This window comes from Cyanistes caeruleus, chromosome 2 (genome assembly GCF_971803275.1).
Source record: "Cyanistes caeruleus chromosome 2, bCyaCae1.hap1.1, whole genome shotgun sequence".
Taxonomy (NCBI): Eukaryota; Metazoa; Chordata; class Aves; order Passeriformes; family Paridae; genus Cyanistes; species Cyanistes caeruleus.
In genome coordinates, this window is record NC_141702.1 from 80,930,239 (window position 1) to 80,957,346 (window position 27,108).

The following is a 27,108-nucleotide window of genomic DNA, read 5'->3' on the forward strand; positions in this document are numbered from 1 at the left end:
ATTCTGATTAGAGTTATTAGTATATAGTTCTTAAAAATGTCCAAGAATCTGACCACAATTTAACTGCTAAATTTAGTTTGTTCAGCTAATGAAAGAAAGTCCTGTTAGATTCTCCATAGTTTAGACAGCAAGAAACCAGAACATGTTTTCACCCAAGTCTCAGAAAATAATTTTCTGAAGGAAAATAATCTGCATTAAAAATAATTTTTGAAGGATGTTGAAGTGACAACTATTTCGTATCAAGAACTTCCCAAGTTCTTGATGGCAGTGCCCAAACTAGGAAAACTGCTGCATGGCTTGAAAGGGCAACTGGGTCCACCACTCTTCAGCATGAAGAAACACTACCACCTGAGTCACCTGCTGTTCAGACTAACACATTCTTTAGAAAGGCACAGGTGAACAGCCTTCACTACCTGACAGGTAGCCTCACAGGCTCTTTCCTGAGAGGTCTCTGAGGCCTCTGCTCCAATGTCCTGGGTGTGCCTGCATAGCCTGATGTGCACCTGCACCAGCCACAGGAGTATCAACAGCAGATTCCTGACCTGACCTGGCTCTCACATCTGCCGGTGGCAATGCTTCAGCTACACCAGTAACAGCCAGACTACCCACACAAATCCAGTGTTTCTCCTGTGGACCTTCTCACACCAAAGCTGGGCTTCGTGGAACAAGAATATCCCCTTCAATCCATTTCCTTCTTTACTAGATGCTGCCTCTGTTTCTTACCTGTTTTTCCTGGGCATGTTCTGACAAAATCTCTGTTGCAACGTCAGGAAAAATTTGTTTTTGTAAACTTGCCCAAGACCTCCAAAAAGCTCAAGCCAGAACATTAAAATGGTGTGCCTACAACACATAGTAGTCTTTAAGGGAAAGCCCTGGTGCTTCCAAATTCCACTGAGCTTTAAAACAGACATATACACAAAGATTGTATAGACTAACTATAAGGAAAAACAGCCAACATCAAAAGCTGGGTGATTAAATGAAGTTTTCCACATGTATGCAAAAAACACGGAGGCATGAGATTCCAGAGTTTCTGGAGTGCTAAGTCATCAAAATATCACAACAGCTTTAATAAGAGGGTCCCACAAATACTGTCTTCATATCAGCTTTGCAGTACATGCAAGATGCAAGAGAATTTTTAGAAATATTCCAATAGGATTCTCTGGAATGTTAGGGAAATCTGTGGAATATTCAGCAGCATTTTGAACACAACATTCACAGTACACCTTGGCCATAGTGCAATGCCTCACCTCCTCCCCTGTTGCCAAACCACTCAGGGATGGAGAACGACTGAGGAAAGAGTCACCAGCAGTTTTTCCAAGAATTAAGGTAACTGTAAGTCGAGCTTATACCACACTGAGTAGCTTCATATGCATTATATATGCAACTAAGTTTTTCTATTCTTATTTTGTCTTAATGTAAGAGCTTTTAAAAAAATTGGACATTCTGTTTGAAAAGCATGCCTTGCAACACCTACAACAGTAGCATTGTGTGGCACTCTTTATTGTTTAGTTGCATAAAGACATGGAAAATGATCCCTAGAATAGATTTTTCAGTCTGCTTTCAAGATTATCTATATACCCATTAGGCTCAATGAATCCAAATATGACTATATCTAATTTCAGACTGAGGCAGGCTTTTGTTCCAAATACACTGTTATACTTCCTGACTCGCAGCAGGAAACAACTTTAAAGACTAACATTCAAAAATATCTCCTCCTCAAAAGTTTTTTACCTTTTTTTTCACATCCCAAGTGAAATGGGCTTCTGTGTCTCTCCTTTGTTCTGGTGCAAAGTTCTTCCTCCCCAATAAAGCAAGTTTACTGTGATGGGGCAAACAAGGAACAGCACCAAGATGCCAAAAACTTTGATGTATTGTCACAGAAAACAGAAAGGCTCTGGTCCAGTTTTGACTTCTAGTTCCTGCATTGTGCTATCACCCTCAAAGAGATCACTGAAACTCTACAGCCCAGTCATGAGAGACTTTTTATTCAGAAGGGCAGGTTTATTTGCAGAGTAGTCAGGCCAAAGCTGAAGTCAGAGTCCCAGAAGTTTTCTCCATGTAGAAACCAGCATTGACAAGAATAAAATTACTGTGCCCCTCAGCCTGAAAAAGCTTTACAGAGACACCAGGGAAACAAGTGACAGAAGGCCCTTCCCTCAGTTCTTTGGCAGTATCACCAAAGATACTAATCTACTAATCCCTTAACTGGGGTGGCACACTCCTACATTGTGCTGGGAGGACACAAAGCAAGAGGCTGGCACAGCTCAGGTTGCAATAACTCCAAAGATGCTATGCCTCTTAGGACAAAGACTCAAACTGGAGGGAGAAGTTAAGTCATGCAAAAAAATTCTAAAATGCTCTGTGAATGATTCATTATGAGTAAAGAATCTTAACATTATTTCACATTCACTAAATGAATTATTCTTATCATGAATGTGTACTGGTAATAAGCAAGATGGTGCTACATTAGCATGATTGAAGCATATCTGAGACAAAAATAAGTGATAGCCCTAAACAAAAAGGAAAATTCAATGCTTGTCACTAAAAGTACAATTGATTGAATTCAGTTTCTATGTCAGAATCACCATTAGAAATTCCTTATTCATACCTATATCATCTAATATTCATAAGCCTATCAGCTGAGCGCTTTGGACAGTTTTCAGTGTTTGTTCCTTTAAAGCATTCACATACTGTCCCATGGGAATCCTGATGTGTCATAAGTTCCCTCGCAGCAATATCCTAACAAATGACAATTCACAGTTGCAACAGAAGTTGCAGCCCTTTTAGCTGGTTTGGAAATCTGTCAGCTATAGATCATGAAATATAACAGTCAATTATTGAGACATCTGATAAGTCTCCTGGTTTTTAAAAAAACTGAGAGTTACTGTGGCCTTAGGATACTTCCCCATGGCTCAATGCCAGCTACAGGCCAGTCAAGTGACTGTCACTGCTGAAGCAGTAGTGCCTGAGAACAGAAAAACTATGAGCTCCCAGTATTCCATGCCTGATATTTCTGAAGCAATTACAACCAAAATTTCCATGGATGCCTTGACATTTCCTCCGTACTACAGTATTTTCATTAATTGGATTTTTTTCCTGATGATGGATGACTTATATCTGAGCCTTATCTGAGGTTTGCTTTGCTTGTTAGGGAAGTTAGAGTGAAATACTGTGGGTCATTATTCAGATTTCAAAAGAATAGGTCTTCAGCTCTGGAACTTGAGCTTTACATTGGCAAATTTCTCTGGCTTTGCAATAATTTCTTACTTGCTCACTGTGAAAACACAACATGTGACACACATTCAAAAAAAGCATATATAGCTGGTAGTCACTACTCCATGCGCTACTGACAATCATAAAAAGCAAAAGCTCAGAATTCATAGGTCTGGTACAAAGGACTGTTTCACCTTGTAAACAGTGCTGCACCATCTTAATGAGTTAGACAACCACTGCCTTCTACTTCTTTTTATAATACACATACAAGTAAGCCCCGATGCTTCTTACCACAACTTGACAGAAATGCAAATAGACAGAGAAGATGAAAAACAAAAATTAGTGACTCAGATTTGGAAAACAGCTTGGCAATTTTCTTGTTAAAAGGTCAAGCAGTGAACAACTGACTTGAATTAGCTGCTTAAATTGCCAGCAGGTGATGTAACTTGAAATCCAGGACAAAACTGACTTAGATGAGTGATATTAATCTAATTGTGCAATACCCAAAACTAGACACTTTTGTCTTGCTAAGTACAGTTTAAAAACAAACAATCTAAACATGAGATCTCTGTTGGACCAAGCACACCCAAGAATTCGCAACATCAGCTAGAAGCTAACAGAGTTCTACTTAAAATGCTACGATTTACACTAGGGATTTTGAGTAAATTTAATTAGCTTCCTACATTTCAGCGAAGTATATTAAGAGAAAATGAATTCTTTCAGCATAAACAATGAAACAATGAAGAACAAATTAGTTAAGTCATCTTCATAAATCAATTCATGCTAAAATATGTGCTAATCCCAATCTGCACTCCAGCTAGATATTACCATGCGTGTACATTCAGCAATTTTAATTTAAATTGCCTGCAGTTAAACAGAAAAGGGCAGCAAACCAAGACCACTGTCATTCACATTTCCTATTGCTGTATCTCAACTATAAAGAAAAATGGCAGAGTTGCCCCAAACAACTGGATCTTCTAAAATGCTACGCTTAATCCTTTTACACAACTCACTTGCTGTATGACACTGATCGAACATGTGCAGTCCTCATGTCAGTGAGGAAAAATAGGACAGGAAAATCTTTTTCACAGATTTACAGAGTCCAACAACTTTATAAGTTTTCCATTTACCTTTAAAATAAAATAGAAGCATGTGGAATTACTAATAGTTTGGCTCTCAAAGGAAGGAAGCTGATCGGAAACTGCTCGAGGTGCTCACTCAGAGTTCACTCCATGTTTTGAAATCATGATCTCTCACTGGATTGGACTGGAAGTGCTATAATAATGGCTTATTCTCCTGTTTCATTACTCTTCCCAAGTCAATCTTCTAATTAATAAAAAGCATTAAAAGACAAGTATTATTTCAATGTCTTTTGTTACATAAGGATTCAACTGCACTAAAGAGATTCTGTTCTGGAAAGAGCATATTTCTGCACAAAAAAACCATTTTTGTTGGTGATAATTGATATTTCACTTATTAGCTGATATGCCCATTTAACGAAACATTTTATTAACAAATTAATCAAGATAGCCATAAGATTTTTTTAAATTAAGCTTTATCTCATTGATTTTTTTAGCAATCTCTGAATATTCAACATAAAGCATGTTCCAAGGCTGAATTCAGACCCTTAGGTCAGTTTAGTGGAATGATGGGGACTGAAGCTGAAATCAGAATCCTCAGCTTTTGGTATGAAAGCGAAACTTTGATAATTTCCCTAGATGGAAGTAAAATTCAATAAAGACATCTGAAGATTGCCACCAAACTGAACTAGCTGCCTCCAGTTAGCTCTATTGTTAATCACCTGTCTCAGGAAATTATTTGGATGGGCCCTTCTCATTCAGGGATACACCCCTGTAAATAGTCACAAAGCCAAGTGATATTCTGGGAGTGCAAGCACATTTTAACAAAAATCAAGCATTAAAGAAATATTTTACAGAAGAGGGTAGAAGCATCATTCCATTTTACAGATAAATGCATGTAGGTGGATTAAACAACATTTTCATGGTAATTCCTGCAAGTTTGCAATAGATCTGTATCTACAACCATGTTTTGAAGTGTACTGTAGTTAGTCAACCCCACTTCTTCACTACAGAGTTGTCTCCTTTAAAAGAAATTATGTGTCCAGTAAAGGAAAATCTGAGAAATTTCTCTTACCTGGCAAAAAATGATGCTGCCACCGAGGTGCCTGTGGATACTTCACTGGCAACATATGTGCTCTGGGAAGCAGGGAAGCTGTACAGGGAGGGTTTATCTGCATTGTAGCGGTTCAATGCTGCTTCAGTCAGGCCCTCTCGACTAGTCTCTGTTATAAGCTGAGATATCTGAAGACAGAAAAAAACCAGAAGTGTCATCAGCTAAAGCTCACTGGCTGACCCGTCCTAATCCAGCAATGCCTCCAGATTGCAGATGGAGTGAGAGGCACTTCACTCACTTCCTCTTCGCTGCTCTGTGGACAAGCTTATTGCTGCTTTCATACTAAGCTACAGTACTTAAACTCAGCTCTAAGCTTGTCTGTATTAAAACAAATGGGATAAATTTATCCCATCACAAAAAATGTCAATAATGTATATGGTTTTCCATCCATACAGAAAAGAAAGAGTAAACCATAATATTTGCTTGGTCTTACCTCAAAATAAAAGAAAGACAGATTTGATTTGTGCAAAATATGTGTATTTTACTTTGGGGAGGGGTGAGGGGGAATTAAAAGAACAACATAACAAAATAACACCTCTAGTGTATTAAGTATTTTTGTTGACCTTTCTCCAGCAAACTCAACACACAGCATAGGAGGGAGTGCCTTGGGATCTTAGACAATTTATCATCTCTCTGCAAAATTGGGATCATTACCATTAACTTTCATTGCCTTTCTTAAAAGTTTTTAAACATCATGTGATTTTATTCTTCTGATGGCCCAGCTAACATTTTTTTCCCGTTAGGAAATCTCATCTCAGCCTTTCATTGTCTGAAAAGAATCAGAGTTCCATCAGACTTGACCCAGTTCTCAAATCAACTGAAAGATCTTTGACTTCAGAGAAAGCTGGGAAAGCTCTACTGTAGCAACTCCTCAATACTTTCAATTCAGTTTCTTGACTTCTTCTGCATGAATTTACAATGCTGTAATGTCATCTCCAATACTTAATGCAATTGCTAATAAATTCCCTTTCCTCCTTCCCTCGTTTCCATGAGAAATAGCTTCTGTTCACCAATGCATGTCTCAAGATTGTGACATACACCTAAAAAGAACCCTTCTCAGGTTATTTCCAAGAGGTAGTCTCTCACCTGTTCATTTTCCTATGTCTACTTATCACCACAAAAACAATAAAACATCTTTGTGAGGCACATCAAAATAAGTATTTGAAATCATCCTGAATTCTTTTCCCACTTACACTTTATTTATTTCACCTGTTAACCATTTCAGTTATTAAAAGCAAAGTTGAAGAACTGATTTTTATTTGTGAGAGAGAGAAGACATGATACGGCAATAGTTTTTAGGCCAACTATCATGCAACCTCTGTTTCTCTCATAGAAAATTGCTATCCATTCTGCTATAGCTAAGAAGATAATCTAAGTGTTTATCCTTATTTTATATACTTTTAGACCGATCAACAGTAATTCTTCAGGAACAGGAATGCTAAACTAGCCTCTCTATTTTTATGAGGAACCAGAAGAATTGCTGAAAGTGCCCCCATCATATTAATCCCATGCTGAGCCATTCCAATATACAGGATTCACTACACTAAATAAGCATTGCTCTCAGAAGGCTATAGCTGAAAATCTGGACTTAAATAATCTCATACTACTGGCAGAATACAGGAATTTAGACTGTCTGCCAGGATACCTCCTTACATTTCCAGTGTGCAGACAGACAGTTCTTCAGGGTCCTGCTACCCTATGTACGTCCACCTGGAGTAACCAGCACACTTGAATTCACTAAACAATATTTCCTTAAATAGTAGATAATACTAGATAACTCCGCTATTTATCTTTGCAATGAACTAACACAAGATTCTGCTCTGTCCCCTTCAATTATCCTGAAACCAAATTCCTCACCTTCCCTGTTGGGAGCTGCTAAACAGACAGCTCTTCCTTCAGAGAAGAGTGCACATATAAATCTAGCCTCATCTTACTTCATCCAAGGCAAATATATGTAATGAGGATGGATTATCATTAATTAATTACCATTGCTGACAATGCCACTAGGAAGTGCTACTCCCATGGCAAATGGACAGCAGTTAAGAAGTTGGTAAGTTGATTATCTCAACTGCAATCATAACCTCCCCATCTTCTGCCAAACAAAGATTTGCAGCTCCAAATAAGAATATCCACAGCCAGTACAATACACTTCTATTGGTGTCAGCAGATTCCCTGACATCATGAGATGGAGGCTGGAGCGAGGCATTTAAGACAACTGTAAAACAGGAAAGTACTTGTGTGTCTTGGTGTTTAGGACAACATAAAAGCCACATCACATTGGTGACACCATTTCTGCAATTGTAGAGACTTTCCGATGATCCTCATCCACATCCACAAGTCAAACATGAACTTCACAGAGCAATAAAATGCCTCAAACTGATTGTGCACATTGCCTGATTGAAAGTATCACTTTCAAGCTTCCCAAAAACTGTCTAGATGCTTGGACTCTGAGTTTTTTTGAATAAGTAGTTCTTAAACACAAGCGCTCAAAAATAATCACTTACCAAAGAGACATGAGATTCCTTTAGAAAGATACAAACCACTTCCCCTCACCTATTCACCCAGGGAGAAGTAGGTATTAGTCAGCAAATAGAATGTTAATGTTTTCTAATACGTGGGGATGAAGATTTTATAAATCTGTTATTTAGGTCAAATTTCCTTATTGTAAGCTACAAAGGAAATTAAGAAGAAGGTGGAAATAAACATATTCACAGATTCTGTATTTGTGGAGTACCACAAATACAACAGAGAGAAGTAAGAAAAATATTTATTTTAGTAATCACATATACTATGGGCAGATGCAGAATTGGGTTGTTCTATGTAATTGTAGGGGTTTCAGTAATATAATATATCATATCATATTGTATCATATCATTGCTGTTTTATCACGTGTCCTACACAACAGTACTGCAGGGGTGGTCAGCTAAAACTGTAAATTCTGAAACATCTCTATGTTACTGACCACCAGCACCTGCTGGACAGGCAGCAGCTCTCCCTCCTGCTCACTCACACCACTTGCTTTGTCACAGAAAACAGGGAGCTATTGTTTACATTGACACATCATCTGCAAAAAGCAGCATCCCTGAGTGCCCTCCTACAGACACCCTGGATGGACATTCATAAAACAACATGTTTGGCTTGTAAGGGACCCTCTTGATCTTGAGGGTCCAGCAACACTGCCTGATTTCCTTACTGATGTTGGCACACTTCCCAGGCAAAAATTCTGTTTCTTAGCAGGAACTCGTTCAGAACTAAGTTCCAAATGAACATGAAGTCTATCCTTGCGGTCCATTGATTTACTCTTTTCCTCAGCAGAGACGCTTCTTAGTCAAGATTGTATTACAGGGATATCAAAATGGGAACATACCTAAGACACAGAAGAATCAGGATAAAATAAGAACTGGCCTAGTCAGAGTTCAGGATCTCCTAACCTAGAAATGATCTCCACTTCTAGCACTTTTTACTTTCTGCCATTATGGAGTTTTTTCAACAGTGAACTGTCTCCAGAACCAATGAAAGCTGAAATATTAACCTGAATTTCAGACATTCTCTAATTCCTAATCTGGGAAACCTGAAACACTACCTTGTGTTACACAGAAAAAGGGCCACAGAAGTATCTTGCGATACTGCAACACTCATAATCTCTAATTGGTTTTGTCTGAACAAGTTCAAGTCACTCTGTTGCCATCTTTTCCTTACATCCTTTTGGTCATGCAGCCAGTGGAAATGAAAGGGAAAGGTGGTGCTATGCCAAATTCTGTATCAGGCTGTAAACCTTTTATGTATCCAGTACTTTCCAGAGTATTGTTTATACTTTGTTATACTTAATTTGTTATACAAATTTGTACATGTGGGTTAATCTGCAGACTGAGTACCTCACTAGACACCAAGATATGTGCCCACAATATTTGGCTGATAAATTCTCATTTGTTTCCAGAATCCAGTACGTATACATAAAGCAGAGGGTAGAAAGGAGCCCAAAATATTCACATATCCAAAGACTACTGACTTCAAGTCAGTTATTTTGCATTTCTTTGTCTTGCCTCACAGATTTAGAATGTAGAAATAATTCAAACTATTAAGCTGAACTGAAGAGTGGGATTTGGAGGCAACCTTACCATCTCATTTACTCTGTGCTCCAGTCACAGTACTAAATTAGCTCTTTCTCTTCTGGCCCTGCTTTCTGAAGCTCACACATATACAAACTTGAGTAAATCACCCAGGATATATCATGCATTTAAGGAAAAATACTCATAGAACAGACATTTCAAAAGCTCTTGAAGATTTTCTTTTTTTCCCCACCCCGGTTCAAAAGACATAGTTGAAAATTACACTTTGAGCATTAACAGACTTGGGTGATTTTCATTTTTTTTTAACCTTTCTCTTTTTCCACACTAAGATATGCCTGGCAAGCACAATTGACAGAAATCTGCCTCTTTACTGTCACCATCTCTCTTAGTAGATGTCGTTTCTGTACTTAAAGGGGAAGATACTTGATTCCTAAATTCTCTCTCTTTTCTATGAGTACCCACGTAGCATATCCATGAGGTTTAAGATCGGTTAATAGTAGATATTTTGAGAAATTCTTTTATAGAATTGTTGGCCATACTTCACTACCTGGATAAGCAACAAAAAGACAAAGCATGAAACAACACAACCTTTTATGCCTCAATAAAATCCTTCTAAGTGCACATGGAACAAGACAGATGTCCTTCCCAAGGCTCCATTTTTTTCCTTCTCTCTCATAAATGCAAAGCAACCATTAACCTCCTCTTTCACAGCTTTCTGACACTATACAGCAAGAGCTGAAGATAAATCATGATTTAAATTCTGTACTTCATAGGGAAAAGATGGCACTGCAGTTAAACCACAGGTTTAGCCGTGCTAGATTCTCTTCCCATTCCAATTTAGAGTCTCACTGTGTGTAAGATTTGTCATCATGCAGTATGAGGCTAATTATATTTACATAAGGGCATTTTATAGCCAAGCTCATTAATGTTTCTAAAACTCCTAACTGACGACTCCCAACTGAACAACAAATGAAAGTTTGCATTTATGAAAGACGTGAAATATCCATTGCTCTGGAGGCAGCGAAGCATTCAGGAACATCCCCACAATCTAGCTAACATCAGTAACTGACGAATGAAGTGGATGCACAGAAATGTGTGAAATGCATCCATACGTGAAGCTAAATTAAAAATATAAATCTGTGTTCAAGTTCACTATAAAGCAATTCTCAGTGTCCAGAATTCCTAACCTCGGGAGAGAAGCTCACCAGCAAGAAGAAACTGAAGGTAGAAAGCTCTCTTTCATAAACACACGTACACTCATGAATTACTTCTTTGGCAATCCACTCTTTATTCAAAGCAGCACTGAATTTTCTGCCCAATAAATATTGAGTAAATTACTTCCTGAGTTATTTTAGACAATAAATGTGTACATTAACCAATAAAAAGGTTCTTCCTAAATTTATCTTTTAAGGATGAGTTGAGGGAAGCACTAAAGAATATGTCACTCAAAGCTTTGCATACCAAAAACATCATAAATTAATATAAATGTGTTTATAATACAAGCTTAACAACTTAATACAAAGTTTTCCATTACACGCAATCAGGTATTCTGGCTGTTCTACAACATTAATCTTTTACCTTCCAACCACCTCCTTTTGGCCCATCAGTTTCTTCTCAGTCATAACAAGATAAAGTTATTCTTCCCATTTGGCTCATGGAGGCTGGTTTCTGGTGTATGGAAGTGATGAAACAACAGTGGGAGGTACAACTCACAGTACATCCTGCATGTGGTCTTTCTTCTGACACATGCATGGAAAACAAAACCTTTCCTGAGAACTAACCAGCCCTGCTTTTCCTGGGCTTGATCTAGTAATTCTTAAACATTGAGGCAAGACTCTAATTTACAAACTAATTTTGAAAACTGAAAGAATTTGTCTGCTTCCTTTAGTGCCTAAGAGTTTGTCGTCTGATGCGATAGTGCAGTAGATTGCAGAATGAGATAAAAGCCTGAAGTGTTTTCTGTCAGGCACCAGCTTCCCAGCCACTAAAATTGTCAGTGGAATTACACTAACTTGCCTATAGGAAGCAGCATCAGAAAACAAACAGAGCAGGAGCTGACATTTCTTAGGTCTCTTCAGAAGGGAGGTTAATGAAGGAAGTAGTAGAATTCTACCTCACCTGGAAAAGGCATTCCTCACCAAGGGAATTTATCAGTAAGTAGTAGGTCCTCTTCCCAAAAGTTAGCAATTTTCTCTGAGCCCTTCTGGTAATAATGACTCCATCCTTTCTGCCTAACGCAGAACTACTGCATTAAGTTCCGTGCAGTAACAAAAAATTGCAGCATAAATTTATGTCTGGTACCATTAAAAGGACAAGATAACAGCTGGGGTTTGTTGTACTCAGTATAAAAAAAAATGTGGATAATTTTACATTTATTATATTTAATTTTCATAATTTTACAATGTTGTGGGAGATGTTAGCATGTGAAAATAGGAAAGACAAATAATAATGGATCAGTTTCAAATATTCTTCTTAAATACAATTTCAATGTTTTGAGGTAAATCTGGTAGAGTGTTTACTGAACTACCATTGTACAGAAGTTGGAATTTAAGTGCAGAGGGGTAGAGAAAAAGAGAAATCTTGCGCTGCCCACACAGCTATCAACTTATTAACATATCCTTCACAGGGCAAAAAGGAACAATTACACCATTCAATCAGAGCAACTTGAAAGTGGTGGTGATTTCCAAAGTCATTCATCTTTTAATGCACCACAGAGTAGTGCATCTCCCACAAATCACTTACTACAACAGAAGACACATTTAAAGAATTATTCAGGACAAAGTTCACCTTTAGAATAAAAAAAAAATTATTTAGAATCAGTAAGCAAGTTCCTGTAGCTAAGGGCACTGACATAATCCTACAGCACTCTGCTATTTGATTATGACCTTTTTCTCTCCCAGTAAAATACTGAGCTTCTCTATAGCCAGAGACCACTGCAACTACTGATACAGATGCTGCTTGAACAAGAGCAAGACAGAAGATCCTGATAGCCCTTCCCTTGTCAAAAGAATGTGTTCTGTGAGAAAGAGGCTGACAAAGGACACTCGTAATATCTGCTGCATTCAAACTCTTGCTTGGATGTAGACATACTGAAACTGCTTAGCAAAGGCAAAGTGCTGATCATGATGAATACTGAAACTCTAGGGAGTACCTTTGGGCACACTTTGCTTCTACTTTATGCAAACTTGTGCACAAAATCTGATATATTGATCTAGCAGAAGGTGCTACTGTATCAGCACAGATTGTGTGTAAACACAAAACAAGGCACCTTAGAGTGAGGTTTTTCAAAGGTGGAATCACTAGCATGGCAAGAATGTGGATTATGCTTTGTATTTAATCAGAGTCAAGATTTAGCATAAACTACTTTTATTTAAACATAAATTAGTTACTACGACAGCATGTAGAGTTTAATTGCAACCTCCAGCTTCCTGCTGTCCAAAAGAAAGATGGCCTTTGACTGTTGCGGCTACCTCCCATGTCCCTCTATAAAGCAGATAACAACGATGATGATAATTATCATCACTATTATTATTAAAACTGATCCAGTGCACACTTCAGCACAGATGAAATCCAAATTTCTGCAGGCATGGGCACATCTTCCCATCAAAGCTGCTGTTATATTTAGTTCCATGTCGCACTCAAGAGCTCATTAAATGAAACATTTTACCATAAATCAATGAAGGTCTCAAGGTTAGCTACTTAGAGGCTCATCAGACATCCAAATAATGGTGGATTCCTTTTCCATAAGACATTTTCCTCAAATTCTTCAACCTAAGAGACTTGCTTTACAAAACAGGGATTTTTTCCAGCTGGATCCCTCTAACAGGCCTGGTGGGAATTATCCAAGAGTACTGTTCAAGTGGATGGCTGATGTCATCATGAGACGTCTCATCAGAGTCTTGGAAATCCAGTGAGGTCCTTATTGACTCAAAGCTTGCAAACACTGGCCAAATTTTCAAGAAGGGTAAGAGGAATGACAAGCCTGTCAGTCTCACTTCAGTGCCTGGCAAAATCATGAGGAAGATTGTACTGGGAGTTATTGCAAAACACCTGAAGGACAATACAGTCATTGGTCCCAGCCAGCATGGCTCTGTGAGGGGAATGTCCTTCTTGTCAAACCAGACTTCCTCTTATGACAAGGTAACACACCTTGTTAATCAAGAGAAGTCAGTTGATGTAATCTTTTTGGATTTCAGTAAAGCTTTGGATACTTTCTCTCACAAAGTAAATTGTGAGACAAAATGTCCAGCACACAGCTGGATAAACACATCATGAGATGGGTGAGCAACTGGCTCATGGGTTGGGTGCAACGGGTTATAGCGAATGGGTTGACATCAGATTGGGGACCTGTCACTAGAGAGGTTCCCCAAAAACTTGGTTCATAAACAACTTGGACACAGGGCTCAAAGGAATACTAAGTAAGTTTGCTGATAATACTAAACTGGAAGGAGCTGTTGACTCCCTTAAAGTAAGAGAGGCCCTGCAGTGACACCTTGACAGACTTAGAGGCCTGGGCAATCATCAACCATATGAAGTTCAACAAAGGCAAGTGCCAGATTCTGCAATTAGGACAGGCAACCGCAGATGAACAGACAGACTGGGGAAAGAGGTGACAGAAAGCAGTTCTGTGAAAAGGGATCTGGGTGTCCTGACCAATGTCAGGCTGAGTATGAGTCAGCAGTGCCCTGGCAGCCAGGAGGGTCAACCATGTCCGGGGGGGCATTAGGCACAGCATCACCAGCCAAGCGAGGGAGTTGATTGTCCCTCTCTACTCTGTGCTGGTGCAGACTCACTTCAAGTCCTGTGTGCAGTTTTGGGTGCCACAATATAAGATATGAAGCTGATAGAGAGTGCAAAGAAGGTAAAGGATCTTCAGAGAGGCAGACTCCACAGTTTCACTGGGAAGCCTATTCCAGTGTTCTGCCATCCTCAGCATGAAGCAGCTCTTCCTTATGTTGAGGTGGAATGTGTTGTGTTTTAGTTTATGACCATTGCTCCTCCTCTCACTGGACACCACTGAAAAGAAACTGGTACCACCCTCTTGGCACCCATCTTCAAGATATTTATGTGCATTAATGAGATTGCCTCTCTGACTTTTCTTCTCCAGACTGAACAGGCCCAGCTCTCACAGTCTCTCCTCATAAGAGATGCTCCAGACCCCACATTGTTCTTGTGGCTTCTATTGGACCCTCTCCAGTAGCTCCTTGTCTTTCCTTTGCTGAGGAGCCCAGAACTGGACACAGTATTCCATAAGTGGCTGCACCAGGGCTGAATAGAGGGGCAGGATCATCTCCCTCCATCTGCTGGCCACACTGCTCCTGATGCATGCCAGGACACCCTTGGCCCTCCTGGCCATAAGGGCACTGCTGGCCCATGGACAACTTGTCACCCACCGGTACCCCCAGTCCTTCTCCGCAGAGCTGCTCTCCAGTGGGTCAGTCCCCAGGCTGTGCAGGCACTTGGGGTCATTCCTCCCCAGGTGCAGGACCCTGCACTTGCCCTTGTTGGACCTCACCAGGTTTCCCTCTGGCCAATTCTCCAGCCTACTGAGGTCCTGCTGAGTGGCAGCAGAGTCTCCAGTTTATCGGCCACTCCCCCAGTTTGGTGCCATCAGCAAACCGGCTGCGGGTGCCTCCTATGCCACTGAAAAACAAGCTGAATCAGAATGGACCCAGCACTGATCCCTGGGGAATGACAGTGACTCCAGGCCTCCAACTGCATTCTACTCCACCGAGCACAACACTCTGAGCTTCGCCATTCAGCCAGTTCCCAATACATCTCACTGTCCACTCATCTAACACGCATTTCCTGGTTTACCTACAAGAATGTTGCGGGAGATAGTGTCAAAAGCCTTGCTGAAGTCAGAGTAGACAACATCCACTTCTTTCATTGACCCATCCTGTATCTACATCATAGTACATATATGCATCAGAAGAAATCAGTACAGAGTCTGAAACAGTACTGATCAAGCCACCCTCTTGCTCCCTCACTTTATTTTGATATATTTATTAAGCAGAAAATAAACAAAGGAAAACAATATTAGAGATGGGGAAATTTCATTATCTGAAGCATTCAGGACAGCAAATATCTACCTCAAGTGAACTCAATCCCTGTACAGAAGTAGATTCTAGTCTGCAGTACTCCTTTAGTCAGAGTGACACAGCACACAAATTTTATTTCTTAGCTACTTCTAAATTATCAAACTATTTTCTGAAAGGTAAGGCCTCTACCTTGTTACAAAACCACAAGAGCTATCAGAACTACCTTTTTCAATACCCTCAAAGTTTTCTCATATCCATTCAGCATAATGCTAGCTTTTTCTACTCCTCTCCAAGCTACAGCCTGGATAGCCATCCTGGAGGCTATGCAGGCCCTCCTTGACCCAGAGTGTCCTCAGTGAAGCAAACTTGCCAAAGGCACTCCTGCTGGGCTTGAGCCATCCCTTTTGAATAACGTACCATCAACCAGGCCCACATATGCCTCTCATTCACAAAGTTCCACCAGCCAAGCCTCTGCTGACAGAACAGCAACATAAGGTTTCCCAGTTAGCATATTCCCATACCAACTCTGCAAATGAAAAAAAGGAACATCAGCTAGCAAAGAGAAGCTCTGTTCTCAATTTTGTGCCTAAACATTTTAGCAATGCAAAACAAGGCACTGCACAACAATACAATTAAACTGCTTCCTTTCTTGTCAAGAAGACAGCAATCACACAGCAATCTGTTGGCAAGATGAGGCTGCCTATAGCTTTCAGAAGTTTTGGTTTTTTAAATCTACTTTTATGAAGTTGTTAATTCTCTTAAGTCACCTGTATATCTTGCTGCATTATAAAGCTGTGCAGCTGGAAATTAATTGGATCTTTTTCCACTATGACTTACTGCCTATCAGATTAGTAACGTTTTACAGGATAAAATGCCTTCCTTTTGTGTGACTCAGTTTAAGTTGATTTCATACATCAAGATTCAGCACTCTCACTGTAACCCCTTGTTGCATCAGCTACCTTTTGAGTCCTCAGCAGCCAAGCTAGTTGTGCTAAAATAAGTAGTGCAGCAGTCAAAAGAGGAGTATGTCTGACTCCTGCCTGTACATGTGGGGCAGCAGTTAAATGAAGTGACCGCATTCTTGAAGCTGAGGCACAGCTCTACTTCACTGTGTGCAGAAGTAATGCATTTGTTATGAAAACAAGCTCTCATTTCTCTGATCAGTTACCAACTGCCAGCAATGTCAAGACATCATAAGAAGTTCAAATCTTACTGTAGCTGTTTTCTTATCACAAACAACAATCTGTGAGACACTGACCTTTCACTTGTCAGTTGACAAGAACAGCTCCAGAAGCTACCAGAGTGTGACAGCATGTGGGCTTAACTTAAATGGCATTATTGACCCAGAAAGGAACCTCTTTCTGTAGATAGCAAGAGAGTAAGGAATAAAAACCACAATAAGTTTATCCACACATAGGTGGAATCATTAGTCTTTACTTAAGCAAAGACATATGACTAAATTCTACCATGAAAATACAAGGAAAGAGAACTACTTTATTTACAGTATGAAAAAAAAACCCCACATCTGACAGGCTTAGAGATTCCTGCAATGATTACTGTAGAAGAATGTTGCATACTGCAAATTCAGTCCACACACATAATCACCTCAAGGTCAGACCTTTTTGGGGGCTAAGATCAGTACACATCTGACAGGACTCTTACCAACCTGTTCATGGAAAGGTGCATGAGTTTGACCCCCAGGGATCAAGAAAGTTTCTATTTGAAAACTAGTACCATTCCAGTTGCTTCCCCATTGGAAAAAAATCACAAGTATTAGCTGTTTTATAAATTGCTGTCACAGGTTTAATTATATTGGCGCTGGCAGATACCACAACAATGCAGATCGCCCTTTTCTGTCCCTGCTATAAATAGTCCCTTGAAGATGCTCCTTCCTTCATTGCACCAAGATGAAGATGGGGAAACAGCTGATAAGTTATCAGTGCTCATGGGAGCAGCCTTGAAAGTGTCTCATTTCCAGAGGAGTCTTTAGCTTCTTTTGCTGAAGAAAAAACCCCTGATTCTTCTGCATCAGCAGGAGTGACCTCTGTAAATTTAACAATGTTGGTCTTTCTAATCTGTGTCACAATACATGAACACATCTTTCTTTCAAGTTAATAATAAAAAAATCCTGCTAGCATTTTTGAAGTATTTTATTAGAGTAACAATTATAACTTTTAACAGGAATACACTAAAAGAATTCAAAAGGATCCAGAATAGCCTTCAAATGAAACCATTAACTGGACAGAAACAGTTGCTTCCTGCTCTGAAGGTGAATGCCTTAAGCCATACACTTGGTTGCCCTATTACCTCACTTTGCATAGCTACAGCTGTAATTAGCAGTCATAAAAATCACCCAGCTGTAAGCATTTGACTTGGAGGCCACTTCCTGGGGTGAATTCCATAAGCTGTCAAGGTGCTCAGTTATGCTATGCTGTCTTCTGTTTGCTCTAGATTTATTGCCCCCTCAGCTAATGAAAGGGGGAAAAAAAAGAGAAGCACATCCTCAACTGGACATCAGATTAAGTTTAGTTGGTGCACACTGTAAATCATTAGTAATATGATAAATAATAAAATTAGTAGGGCCTCTCTGTGTTCTGGTTCCCTTTCAGTGGCACAAATGGACAACTTGTGACCATCAGGACACACACTTGGTATGGCACTCTACTTGGAATGGGATGGATTTTTCATACACGGCACTGAACAGCCTCAGCTTTTTACATAGGCTCCTAGACTACTTCTATTTTCCAAGCTAATCATGGTTTTGTCTCCTCTTGTTTACTGCAACTTCTATCATGTTTTGCATTCAAATTGTTTGTTTCAGCTTAGATTTGCAAGTCTTTAAAGGATCCAAGCTAAGCACAGTTTTCCAGGCTCTAACTCAACACTACAATATCCAAAGCTGACCTAGCATTTCATTCAAGTGCACACAACGATCTCTCCTCAGTTTATAAATTTGCATTTTGGTTTGCAGGAACCATCATAATCTGTCTTCACTATGACAGCTTTACTGTGCAAAGATGACATTCACACATGTCCCCTTAGGGCCTTTGTATACTAAGAGCTTTAAACATGCTAAATGTCCATTCTCAGCTTTAATTTTGTGCACGTTCACTTGCAGACTGAGTAATTAATACCAATCCTCATTTCCACTGACCAGCTAAATAAGGTCAGATGAATATTTGGCTCACATCACAGATTTTAAATGACTCCTTTTAAGAAAATGCTGAGACCATAACTCCTTTACTTTTCTCAGATGGGATTAAAAAAAAAAAATCAGTGATCAATTTGGAAGATATAGACTACAGACACACATATTCCCAAAATTGCACCACTCTGAAAAACTAATTAGAGAGAGGAAAGGGCACAGGCTTTACTCTGGGTGTGCTCTGCAGATGTTTCTGAAAAGGCAGGAGAGAGAACAATTGAATATCCATTCAGCACTATGCAGCACTAACAAATGATAATCATTCCTCAAGAGATTATACTCTTTCAAATTCCACCACTATAACCTATCATGGCAATTTTGAGTGGACAAATAACAATCTGATTCTTCGGGAATTATTTTCCACTAAAAGAGAATTCAGATCAAACCAGGGGTAGACACCATACAGCTTTAATGATTTATTAATCATTAAATTGTGTATGAATTATAGTCTAGTAGAAGTGCTGTAAAAGAACAATACAAGACAGTCATATGCAAGGTCTTATGCATCTTGCTACCTAATGCATTTAACTCTAGAGTGCAGTACACACACTAAATACTACCAGTTCTTTACTCATAGCTACACTGTGTGTATACTTTCACAGCAAAACCTGTTCACAATACAACACATGCTCTTCCAGTTTTTGCTATAAATGATTGCCTGTCTCTGAACTACATTAATCTCAGGTAGATTCATGCTTTGTAAATTGTCTAAGACTCTTGTTATTTTTTTAAATTTTTTGCATCATTGTAGGCTTATTATTTTCTAATCTTTACTAGTAGAATTTGCTCATTTTTATTACTGTCTGAAAGTATACTATCAAGTCTTACAACTACATTAATTTTTTTCTTTTCAAAGTCAGCCTAAATGAAATGTCACTGTTTTACTTATTATTTTTTTTTTTTTTTAAGCACTCTGACAATGAATATAAACTTTCTTCTACACAGGACACAAACAACAACAAAGATTCATTGCCCCAAGAATTTTGCACAAGAAACTAAACAGACAAAATGCACTTCATTATTGTTTAAAATTCAACAGTGATTAAAATTAGTGCAGGAACCAATTGGTTGATATTTTTACAAGAAAACTGAAGGATTATACTAACTGGCCCCTTGGGGATGAAACAGATTTACAATTGATTTAATTAAATGTATTTAATGCTATTCAAATATAACAACAAAAACTAGCACACCATCTGAAATTATGCCTGAACTCTAGTAACTATTCTGAACTGTAATAAACACCTCATTGTTATCTTCAGTTTTAATTTTGGCTTACTGCACAGAGAATTCTTCTTTGCACGTGAACTGTTTTGAATGTTTCCCCTTCAACTTATTTATTGGACTGCAATGTAAAATTTTAATAAGTTACTTTTAAACAAATTTTTGAAAGGAACTCTTTATTCTAATTACTTTTTTAATAGAGCATCATGGACTGATCTGCTGCTCCATGGTAAAATGTCAAAAGAAGAATCACTGACCACAGATCAGTGTAAATATAGTGCTGTAATCTGTATAACTGAAGTAACAGGTCCCACTGTCTCTTCACAAGGTTTACTACAGGCACTTAATAAGTCATCCTGCATAGTCATTTACTCTAGGACAAAGGGAATACAAGATGGGCATGAACCGGCTCCAAAATGTAGAGCAGTACTACATATGCAGGATAACAAAGATCAAAGCCTTCTAGCACTAATGCTTGCTGATGCTTACTGCAGTATCCCCTATGGACAGTGGTGTTCATTCGCACAGGGTTCATTGTTATCCACCATGAGCAGATGATCATAAAACATCCAACAAAAAAAATTACTGTTTCTAACTAATTTTTTCCATTTTCCAGAAGAAAAGCATTACTGTAAGTTACCCTACGAAAAAAGCAGAGCACAGTAGGAGAATGACGAGATTTTAATATTTCCTGGAATTACTTTTATAAAGTCAGAAATCAAGGCACAGTAAACAAGAAAAACATATCCCCGACTCAGGAGCTTCTTGAAAAAATATGTTTCAATGATGCTAAAATCTAAAAACTTCAGAGGTCAATTTAGAACTTCTGCAGTCTTTTTCTTTCCCAAGGGCATGCTTTCAAGTGAATCCCACTAAAGCCAAGTCCTTATTTGCAAGTTTCTTTTCTTCTCAGAGAGCACAGTAGCAGCTTGTTGTAAAAGGCAGAGTGTATGAACTCTGTGCAGTTGATAAAAATTTCAGCTCAAGCTGTATTTGAAGATAAAAAAAACAATCAACCAGCAAGATATTTTTAGTCAGTCCCTTCTGTTACCAATGTTTTTTCAAATTGTTCTGAGCCCTTATGATTTCTGTTTCATAATCCACTCTGATATTGATTCTTTCAGGCAGGCACAGAAAAATCTAACCTCAACATACAAAATGACAAGATGGCCCTTTTTGTCCTGAATGTAACAGGAGAAAAGGTTATTCTCTCATCTCTTCACAGACCGCATAGCAGCCACCTAAGGCATATTCTTCAACTTTCCTGTACATCCACTTCCTAACACATAACAATAAAATTGGTTTCCTCCCTCCACGTATTTTTTATCATTTTAGAGATACAAACTTAAAAGTCTGCAAAATATTATAGTTACCAATTCAACTAGGTTTACATTATACATTTCCCAGTAAAATTTCATTTTTCCCCACTCCACACCCATGTAATGTTTAAAAAGTCTTGGGAGCAAATTCTCTAATGGCCTAAGCACAAACTCTTGCTGTACTAGAGTTGTGGCTACTGATAAGTGCCTTGGCTTTCTGTGGTAGCACCTGAAGTTTCTTCAAGAAATTATGAAGATGCATTTCTACTCAATGTATTCAAACTGGGTAAAAGAATACTAGTAGCCATGGCATTACCAAAGGATTTTTTTTATCATGTATCATATAAAATTTTCCAGCAGATAGAATGGTATACTGAGGAATAAAAGGTTGTTTTCCAGTATTTCTGTTAAGCATTTTTAACTTATAAGTACATTCCCACTCTCTCGCGCTCAAAAGGAAACCAAGCCATAATAATCCTCCACTGCCACACTTGAAATCACCTTCCCCAGAGAACAGAGGAGGACCAAGGTGCTTTATTATTCATATTCACTGAATCATAAAATGCCTAGAGGCCACAGAAGTAATGGCCCATTGCACTGCTGCCAACTGCCTGCTTCAGAGACAAAGCATTGAAATGGCAGGGAGAAGTAGCAAATATTCATAATATGTGATTAAGGTGATTGAACAGTGAATGGAAAAGGAAGCAGAGAAATCCACATCACTGAGATTGGAAAAATCTCATAATCTGCACATTCATAACACCTCTATCTCGAGCCCCTTTCCAGCAATCTTAAACTAAAGCAGGTCTGGTGTCTACATTTCATCTACTTTTACATAAATAAAAATAAATCTTGATAAGTTGGGCTGTGACAGTGTTTAAAAGGATCTTTACAAAGGTTCTGAAGTGCAAGACAACATTTAGGAGATCATAAGCATCACTACTAAATCCTGGCTGCAAATGGCATATCCCAGCATTTAGGATTACAGAGGCAAAGACCCTTGTGACAACTGACTAAGGACGGGAAAAAATGAAAAGCCAGTAACACGAGAACTAGATTTTTCCCTTCAAAGCACTTAGCTGCAAGAAAACAACTTGATCCCTCATTTACATCTAAAAATAAAATAAAATAGATAAGCTTTAGGACACCCTCTGATGTTCTTGTAATTTTTCAAATAAGTGTAGTGGCCAGGTACCTTTTGCTGCGTTGTTCTTGTAAGTCACTTGAATAGTATCTTGTTATATTATTTACTGGGCAGGACAAACAATATTATTTTTGTTTACATTACTTCAAAGCAAAAAAAAATTAGAAATCTCGACAAACTTGCAAACTATGCCTCAGTTAAACCTATCTAGCATTGCAAGACTCTTCAAAAATTACTTTCACAGAAACTGGTCCAAATGCAGACAAAGCTTTCTGAGTGCATTTTCCCTGTCTGTCCTGTCTCTGATCACTGCCCTGATGTAACAGTATCGTACAATCACATCCTCTTCTGCCTCCCGCACACTGGCAACAAACTTCACACGATGTCTTCAGGGATCAGAGAGACTGATCAATTAAGCATTGATAGTATCTCATTACTATATATTTTCTTGGGATGCACTCTGTATAATTTCTTTAATAGCACTTGAACTAATTTTCCATTTTCTATGTTGCACTGCAATAACTGAGAAAATATACATGAATAAAACAAAGAGATGACTGTGCTTATGACTTGTGTTTAAATCCAGCTACACTGCCTAGCTCCAGCAGCCTGAAACCTTTCAGGAAGGAAAGCAATAATAAACCGTATCTGTCATCTATCTTTCACAGGAAACAGCATATCACTATATGCTTTTTAAAAAGTGGGTTTTTTTATAAAATGAGGCCTAAACTCTGCTTTTATTAATAGCCTTGATGTAAAGAAATGGCAGGATTCATATGGTAGGTATTTTGTAATTATCCACTGACACTGAGCATGCAGCCACAGTGAAATCAGGGAAGCAGAAGTGATTTCATCAAGCGGAGCTCCAACTTTTAATTCTTTTTCTGCCCTTCCCACTAGCCAAAATCCTTTACACAAATTTAGGCAGCTGTTTAATATACACAGATACAGGCCACTTTCCCAAGTTAAAAAAGTATCAATTGAAAGTAAAGCTTGACAGATGCATGTATTTGATTCAAAGAGCTCTCACAATAAACATTTCACATGCACACAATTGTGACCTTGCACTGATTGCACTTTAGTCACTTGACACTGACATCTACCAGTCAGACCTAAGACTTTTCTGGTGTATAGAACACAAGCCCTCAGATACCTGAATGACAGATGTGATGATAAATTCAGTGCTCTCATACAAGGAGGAGCTATGGATTCTTCTGCTGAGGTTTGCTAGCAACATTAGCACCAACCAACCTCTTGGAGGACAAAAGCTCATTACCATTCCTTTAACCATTAGAGCTGTTCTGAGTCTGCTTGAGAGGTTACATGGAAGTGAAAGTGAAGTGCAATTTCATTTCTTCTTCAGTTTGCAGATTAAAAAGATATTTTCATTAAATGAGAGAAGCTTTTCCTCACCCTTGTACAGATGCAATTTTTCCTTTTTCTTCATAAAACACATCTTGACACATTCAAAGTTCAAAAGAATCTGGACAATCAGGTTTCTGTTTTCATTTGTCAAGAGCAGTTCCAACAGACTCTTCAGAGCAGGGTGACACTAGAACAGTATGGAGAAACAATCTTTCCCATTCACCAACCCAAAAGGGAAGTGGAGGCCCCTCTGATTGCAAGATGCCATATATGCTCCCATCACCACAGCTGCTCTCACACTCTGACTGATCAGATCTTAACAGAGGTGATGTTTCTCTCACTCTTCTCTGTATTACACCAATGTAGCCATGTCAGATGCAAAGCCATTATCGTGGAGTGAGACAGAAGAGGGTCTGGTCCCAAATGTAGTCTATCTGACAACACCCATCTTTCAGTCCTCAAAGCCCCAGAATGTAAGTGAAGAACCAACCACTTTAATTCAAATCTACTGAATTAAGAGAGCTGGCCCAACAGAGAAGTTGATGCTCCCTCTCCGATGCGATTTCAGAAGCACTTTAGAGAAAAGAAAACAATGGTTTTACATGCTAGCTCTGTGGAATCACATTTCAGAGTTACACAAGTCTCTAGCCATGCATTCCTTACTTCCCATAAGCACAGCACAGTATCAAAGAAAAAGGTTTTGTAAGATTGTTTTTTGCATAGTAACATACTTCTTCATATTTTAAGTCTAAAATACTTTTCTAAGAAGTGGAAGAACAGAATTCTAAAAAAGCACAAAAATGTTTCTAAATCTAATCTTAATCCTATGTCCCATTAATGTAAAGCAATATGAGAAGCAAATATCTTAGTCAATAAGACAGTAAATTGATTAGTGTCTTTTTTGAGTGATATCCCTTAGGAATTTAATGGGAAGCTCCTAAAAAACTGCTTTCCAATTCCTTTGTCATCCTCTCCTGATCTCAACTAGAATGTTTTGCCTTTGGTTTAGTACATTTCTTTTTCCTCTCTCTTTGCAACAGATGTTGAACAATTAGTAAAATACAGCAGTATCACCTACAAGACTGAATCTTAATGCAAAGGTAAAGACCATCATGTTGCTCAGATGAATGATTCAACCTAAGAGAACTCAGAATCTTAATAAAAATATTATTATATCTTATAAAAAGTTATAGTGACAGCAAGATTCAGTGGTAGTTTCAGAAATTCTCGCCCTTACCTGTACATTGGATGTACTTAAAGAAGCATGTACCTTCTCCACAGAATATAAGATCTCAAATTCCTTATTCTATATAGCAATTTATATCCCACTTTTTTCATCCTAATATCATAAAGGGAGGATTTTTTTATTATTTACATACACACATAATCCTTTTATGAATTTTACTAAGATTTTGGCCTCAATATTTTTTCTAATAAGTTCCAAAAAATGGTACATCACATAAAAAGTGTATTACCTCTTAGTTCCAAATTGCCTGTACTAGCTCTCTATATTCTTAAACTATGAAATAAAGCAGGAGTGACCATTTTTCTCTCTAGTTCTCTGTTCTATGTTTACATCATAGGAAATAAAAGGACAATTTTGTCTCAATGTCTCAGTTTGTCTTCCCCATTCTCTATCCCATCTCTCCATCAGTTTTCTCACTGTTAAAACACCTCCCCTCAGTTTTTCAATTAATGCAAGAAATTAGTACAGCTATTATTTAAGAAATGAAACTAGTCTCACATGTGGACAAAATCCTTAAGCTACAAGCAGGGAAGGAAACCAAGACTCCAAATCCTCACTAATTGTGATCTTCTGGCTTTTGCTAATTTACAGGATTAACTCCCTCCTATAATAGTCCAGATTTCTTCCTCACATCACAATTGAGTCACGAGGTTTTCATATTCACAGGATAAGCCTATTTAGCTCTTTTCAGTCCATGGGATACCCTTTACCTCTTTCTTCCCTTCGTCACCCCAGTATCATGAAGGGGAAAAGTAATGACTCTAAGGTCATTAAGCCATGCATAAAAATGCCGTAAGAGATCAAATCATGCCAGAGTAATACCAAAAAAATAAACCTCTCCTACAGTTCACATAGACTCCAGTTTCCCCCCTTGATGGTATTATAAAAGCAGTATACAACTGGGCTGCTAGTTGAAGGGGTAGACAGGAGGAATGAAATACAAATAGACAACTCCTGTAATATACAAATTGGATGATCAAACAATCATGGCAAAATGTCAACTGATGACATACCCTGATTTTAGTGGGGTCATATCTAATTATTAGTGACTTGGTTTAAAAAGGCCTTTAGTCGGACAAAAGCTACTTCAGAGATAACAACTAATGCACGGGGGAAGAGGGCAACAGAGATAATCAAGCAAGGATATAATTTCAGTGCCAATGAATTTGTTTGACAATCTGTTTCTTGGCCTAGTCAAACAATCTTTGTAAATAAAATTCTTGCACTTTCAGTGTATAGTCTGATTATTGAGTCATTTTGTTAAGAGTCCAGGTCACAGAATGAAAAAAAAAAAATCAGTGCAAGAATTTGCACACATCTGCTCAGCATCATCCTACATGAGCTCACAGTAACAAGAACAAAAAGGTTTTTACTATATTAAGGGAGCCACCATGCTCAAATTTGGATCTCATATACGGTGACTCAATTGTTTTTGAAACATTCTGGACCAAAGCCTAACTGCACAAAGTCAAAATACCTCCAGCATTTGGTATCTCGGGAAATTGTGTGTGGTTCCATAAGAACACAATAATAGAAAGGTCAGAATACAAATTTCTTTTTTTGTTGTTGCTAAGACGCTTTGATAAAATAGGTCTGGCTCTAGGAAGCATGGAGTAATTACAGAAGATACCTGTTAGTCTGAAGATGGAGCAAGTAACTTGATTTCTGTACCTTATGCTTTAGAAGCCACTTAAATTACCCTGGCACCAATGTAGCAATCATTAACATTTTATCTTCATCCTTCTGAACACCAAGAAGCAATAGAAGCAGCAGCAAACAGAAGAGAAATAAAATATACAACAAAGACTTGGAAGAAAGCTTGAAATCAAAAACCTGGATGGCAATACCTCCCACACAGGCATTGACTTCCCATCTTGCACCCAACTCTAATCATTACGTTTCTTTATAAAAGCCTAGGCCTGAATGAACTGATGTGTTATATGACAGCCATGACCTAAGTAAACTCCAAACAAGCCATTCATCACAGCAAAGCTCCAGAACAAGCTGGTATATTCTCAGAAAACTGTTCTTATAAACACACATTATACATAAAGAGGTAACAGAAAGCACATCTTGTAGGCTTTCATC

General features: G+C 38.4%; 1 protein-coding gene across 4 annotated transcripts in view; it reads right to left on the minus strand.

Annotated features, from left to right (window-relative positions):
- The window catches only part of KIF26B (kinesin family member 26B), a 277,653-nt gene that overhangs the window by 159,003 nt on the left and 91,542 nt on the right, over positions 1-27,108 (minus strand). For all 4 annotated transcript variants that reach the window (XM_086878160.1, XM_086878161.1, XM_086878163.1 and 1 more), the window contains one exon: positions 5,368-5,534. In XM_086878160.1, the coding sequence (XP_086734286.1) occupies positions 5,368-5,534 (167 nt within the window). The remainder of the gene's footprint in view (positions 1-5,367; positions 5,535-27,108) is intronic.